The sequence below is a fragment of the Buceros rhinoceros genome, unplaced genomic scaffold (assembly GCF_000710305.1).
Source record: "Buceros rhinoceros silvestris isolate BGI_N320 unplaced genomic scaffold, ASM71030v1 scaffold24521, whole genome shotgun sequence".
NCBI classification, from domain to species: domain Eukaryota; kingdom Metazoa; phylum Chordata; class Aves; order Bucerotiformes; family Bucerotidae; genus Buceros; species Buceros rhinoceros.
The window spans coordinates 3,813-4,068 of record NW_010396310.1 but is presented as its reverse complement, the minus strand read 5'-3'; the positions used below and the strand labels follow the sequence as shown (position 1 = coordinate 4,068).

The 256-nt window shown below is 41.0% G+C and overlaps 1 protein-coding gene across 1 annotated transcript in view; it reads left to right on the top strand.

Annotated features, from left to right (window-relative positions):
- Positions 1-256, top strand: part of LOC104501976 (nesprin-2-like) — a gene marked incomplete at both ends in the record, with an annotated part of 14,831 nt that overhangs the window by 12,045 nt on the left and 2,530 nt on the right. The window contains one exon of the mRNA XM_010145876.1: positions 7-174. Within this exon, the coding sequence (XP_010144178.1) occupies positions 7-174 (168 nt within the window). The remainder of the gene's footprint in view (positions 1-6; positions 175-256) is intronic.

The following is a 256-nucleotide window of genomic DNA, read 5'->3' as shown; positions in this document are numbered from 1 at the left end:
GTTCAGCAGAGGAAGAACGGTATCGATGGACTCGTGAGCCAGTGGCAGTTCTTCAAGAATTCCCTGCTGAATCTCAGCAAATTTCTTGCTGATACAAAGTGCTTCATCACAGCTGTGAAGAACCAGGGCTGCTATAGCCTTTACCAGCTTAGAAATCTAATTCAGGCTTTCAAGGTACTGTATTTATTTCTCATAAATCTAAAATCTGTGGGGTTTTTCTCAGACTGAAACAACTTCTGTCCAGTAAGATAAAAAG